The 4,335-nt window shown below is 37.5% G+C and overlaps 1 protein-coding gene across 2 annotated transcripts in view; it reads left to right on the forward strand.

The window, feature by feature from the left end:
• The window catches only part of LOC144980243 (uncharacterized), a 39,659-nt gene continuing 35,324 nt past the window's right edge, over positions 1 to 4,335 (forward strand). For both annotated transcript variants that reach the window (XM_078927857.1, XM_078927855.1), the window contains exon 1: positions 1 to 315. In XM_078927857.1, the coding sequence (XP_078783983.1) occupies positions 276 to 315 (40 nt within the window). In that variant the 5' untranslated portion in view covers positions 1 to 275. The remainder of the gene's footprint in view (positions 316 to 4,335) is intronic.

Here is a 4,335-nt window from a genome sequence, read left to right on the forward strand (position 1 = left end):
GGAGTCGTCGGACTGCGGTCATTCTGGTCCTGGCAGCGGTCACTCGAATCAGTGGTGGTCAGTCTTCGTGGTGGAAAACGGCATCGAACGTTAGCCCTATTTCCAGAGGCACAGCCGTAGAATTTTGAAGTTTTTCTGTCTGACTTTTACAAACAAATTTTGGAGTGTTTTTTCGTTGTTTTGGACCGAGAGCGGATTGCAGCGCATACTATAAAAAAAAAACTGGACATTGGACATTTTTTAGGCAATAGAGAAGTTTGATAAAGATTCGCAAGATGAGGACTGCGTTGGCTTTTACACAAGCGGTGATTTCAGGTGAGTCATCTTTATGAAATATATCAAAGGGATTCTTTGCTTTTATATAGCGCAATATCCACTAAAGCGCTTTACAAAGGTTTCCTGACATACAGCAACGCTTAACATGTAAGTGAGTGGGTTTCGTGACCTCCCATAATGGGCAGGAAGGGACTTACTGTATCTTCTATGCCTCTATATCTGTTTTCAAGTTGCTTTCTGTCTTTGTCTTGGAATGAGATTACTTATTTTCGTCCTGGCCCCGACCGGAGTCCTTGGCTGGCAGGGAAACAGTCGAATGTATAGTTATAGTTTTGGGAGATGATAATTTATCCTTGTAAATCATCTCTCTGTTATGTATAGTATCTATATTTTGTACATATGATTTGTAAACAATTGAGTGTATTCCTTTTAGTGTGGACCTGTGCTTGTGTCAGGATGAGAATTTTAGGTGATCTCAAACCATGCACAATGATATTTTGTTCTTGGAATCTACATCTGTTTCCTATTTGTGCCCTTTGTGTTACCTTTCTTGTGCGCTTTTAATTGTAATTCTATAATTTTTTACTGTCCCATTTTCTTCCTTTTTACTGGCGCTGAAATGACCTAAGTGTGTCGCAAGCGCCGTCAAACCCTGAAAACAAACAAAAACCTTAACATGTAAGAAGAGACTGTTCGGCGATACATGTATTACATTCTTTCAGACCGATACAATGCTGTTAACAGCCAGGTACTCATTTTACACCTGAGTACGGTGAAATAATATGAGTAAAGAGCCTTTTTGAGCACTCACCACGTGCCAGTCGGAGAGTGGCTCAAATCGTAGCCATCATACAGTTATAGCCTGACACTAAAACCCAAAATGACTGGCATTTTGACGTCATTATTTGGATTTTGCACCGCCTGATGAGTTCTCGTTAGTACTGCTCATGGAAAAAGTGGTCCCATTGGTTGAACTATTGAATACAACTCACGATTTGTTTTCTTTTGTGGCTAAAGTCTGGCATTTTGACGTCACTTTTTGGTCAGTGTCAGGCTATAAGTTAACGATGACAACTCTCAAACCCAGGATATTTAGAACCGAAGGCGAGAGTCATACCACAGACGGCACTGTAAAAGGGAATTACCAAAAATGGATATAACAGCTCCCCCCCCCCAATAAAAAAGACAAAAAAAAAAAAAGAACAATATACCAAACTTGTAACGTTTCGAGCTCAAAACCCTACTTCATATACAACAAAAACAATAGAATCCCAAGTATTTTACTTACATTCTTTTCCTGTATTTTTCATGATTTTATATACTGCAATATCCACTAAACTTGTTCAAACCGCTTTACAAAGGGTCACTGAACCAAAAGCAACACGCAACATTAAGAACATGACATGACTCCTGTTCTGGGCCTTGTGATATCTACTGGCCTTGTGCCTATTCTGGGCCATGTGCCTATATAGGGCTGGCTGCCTCTTCTGAGTCATATGCTCATTCTGGGCCGTCTGCCTATTCTGGGCCAACCAATCTTAACTCTTCACATACTTTTTCATAATTTCATCTCAAAATTCCCTCATATTCCTTACAAAAAAACTTTCAAAGCTACAGGGCTTATGGAGTTAGAATTACTCCCGATTTACAAAACATTAAACCGGCAATAGCAACAGGTTGCTAATCCCCCTTTGGATAGGACACTAGCCTATGGCACAATACTTTCCGCCATATTATATGATAGACTCAGTTCCCAGTCATTTTTATGTGAACAGCAGGGTGAGTGCACAACAAATTAAATCGTTAGTGGACTTGGAATCGATTCGTATATTTCTTGTGTAAAGCGAGTGCTTTACCTACTGAGCTATCCTGTCCACCTCCAAGATGCTTGCTAGAAGTTTTCGTTTCTGCCTCTTTCCTGTTTACTTCCACGTGGAAAGTGATTGGAAGTGATGTCATCATCATCATAAGTACAGTGGAATCCTCATAAACTCAACACTCTTAAAACAACACCTGCTTAGAGTTAACACCTCTTGTTGGTCACAATTGTTTTTTCTTCCTTTAACCTTTATATTCTCTCTTTATTTTCGAGTTCTTGCTTAACAAACAGTGAGGCAGGGACGGTTTCTCTCTCTCTCTCTCTCTCTCTCTCTCTCTCTCTCTCTCTCTCTCTCTCTATGTGTGTCTGTGTGTGTGTCTAGGTGGGTGACACTCGCCTTTGGACCATAACTTCAGGGTTCGAGTCCCGCTCTAAGCGGCACATAGTTGATTCCACTTTAATTATTCACATTCTCTCACCGTACTTTGTAGTAATAATAATAATGATAATAATAATCATGATGATGATGATGATGATGATGATAATAATAATAATATTGATAATGATAATAATAATAATGATAATAATAATAATAATAATAATAATAATAATAATAATAATAATAATAATAATAATAATAATAATAATAATAATAATAATAATAATAATAATAATAATAATAATAATTATGATAACAATAATAACAATATAATCTTTAATGTCAAAATAAATGGCAATTTGTCATTGGGTTACAATATTTGAAATTAAAAATACCATACATAGACAAAAATTCATTTATAAAATAATAATATATAAAAATCAAAATGATAAATGATATAAATATCATATCAGTTTCGAAAACTCTCTCTTACTCACACGCACCCCTACAACCCCCACCTTAAACACACATACACACACACACACACACACACACACACACACACACACAGGCAGGCAGGTGCATAAAAGCTTGTAAAGTTGTAGAGGTATATAACAATTATAGTAATGGTCTTCTGTTGATAGAATGCCATTGGCTAAGAAGCTCACAGCGTTGCCATCGGAAGTATAACGGACCAGCACACAAAACTATGTGTAGCCTTGAACGTCTATAGTCTAGTTAATACAGTTTAGTGAGAATTTCTCATAAATGCGGACGGCAGAAGGCAATAACAAAGACCTGAGTGACGTCATATTCATACTATCTTTACTGTGTTCTAAAAGTTCTGTCCAATATTGATGGGTTTTTCGCCCAATTCTCCTGCCATTATGTTTGTCTTGAAGAATGGAAACAACTCACCTAGTCGTGGCATGTGATGAATTCGATAAGATCGTATTTTGACTTATAAAATCAAACCGTGCTCATCCAGTGTGTTGTTTTTAACACAAAACACACTTAGTGAGTACACTATCCAAATGCAGTTGGTATTGCTTTGAGATTTTAACGAAGACTTTTATTATGGCTTTATTATTCAAGTTGGATAATTCAGCGAGTTATCGCGCAAGTGGTTTGATTAATTCTGGGATTGAAGTTTTTGTTGTTTCCGGGCATATTTGGTGTGTGAGTATATTTATAAGGATAAAATGATGTACGTACATAGCTTTATTTATCGCTTTAACTGTCCCCTCACTAACCATTGGGAAATCGTCTCATTCGTACGATGCAACCGACAATTTGTCATTCTGATTTCTCTTCTACAACACAAAATGTGAGGCGCTTTGAGAGCAAAAACTCTCAAACTTGAGGACTGGGTGGGGTTCCTGACCTCCAATAGTGGGCAGGGAGGTACTTACTGTGTCTTCTATCCACCCGTATCTGTTTTTTTTTTTCAATGGGAGCGATCTATATTCATGTTTTCGTCCAACCTAGTCATCAGTCACGTGATTTGTTGATGTGCAATGATTGGATATTTCTCAACAAATGTAAATACACTGCTTTGTTTACAAATGTTATAAACATACCCATGTGTCAAGCTGAATCGAATGACAAATCGTGTTGTTAGATATTTAAAAAGCTGTGAACACTTTTCTCTAAATGGGTCACTTTGAGTACATTTTGCAATTTGGCCAATGACCTCGAGCTCATGGAAAGTTAATATAGATCATGCCCATTGTTCTCTGTCTTTGTCTTGGAATTAGGTTCCTTGGTTTTATCATGTTCCTGGCCGGATGGCCTAGCTGGGAGGGACACAGTCAAACGCATAGTTATTGTTTTGGAAGATTATATTTTTTTCCTTGTAAAT

This window comes from Berghia stephanieae, chromosome 9 (assembly GCF_034508935.2).
Source record: "Berghia stephanieae isolate SIO BIC M18660-M18661 chromosome 9, UCSD_Bste_1.3, whole genome shotgun sequence".
NCBI lineage: Eukaryota > Metazoa > Mollusca > Gastropoda > Nudibranchia > Aeolidiidae > Berghia > Berghia stephanieae.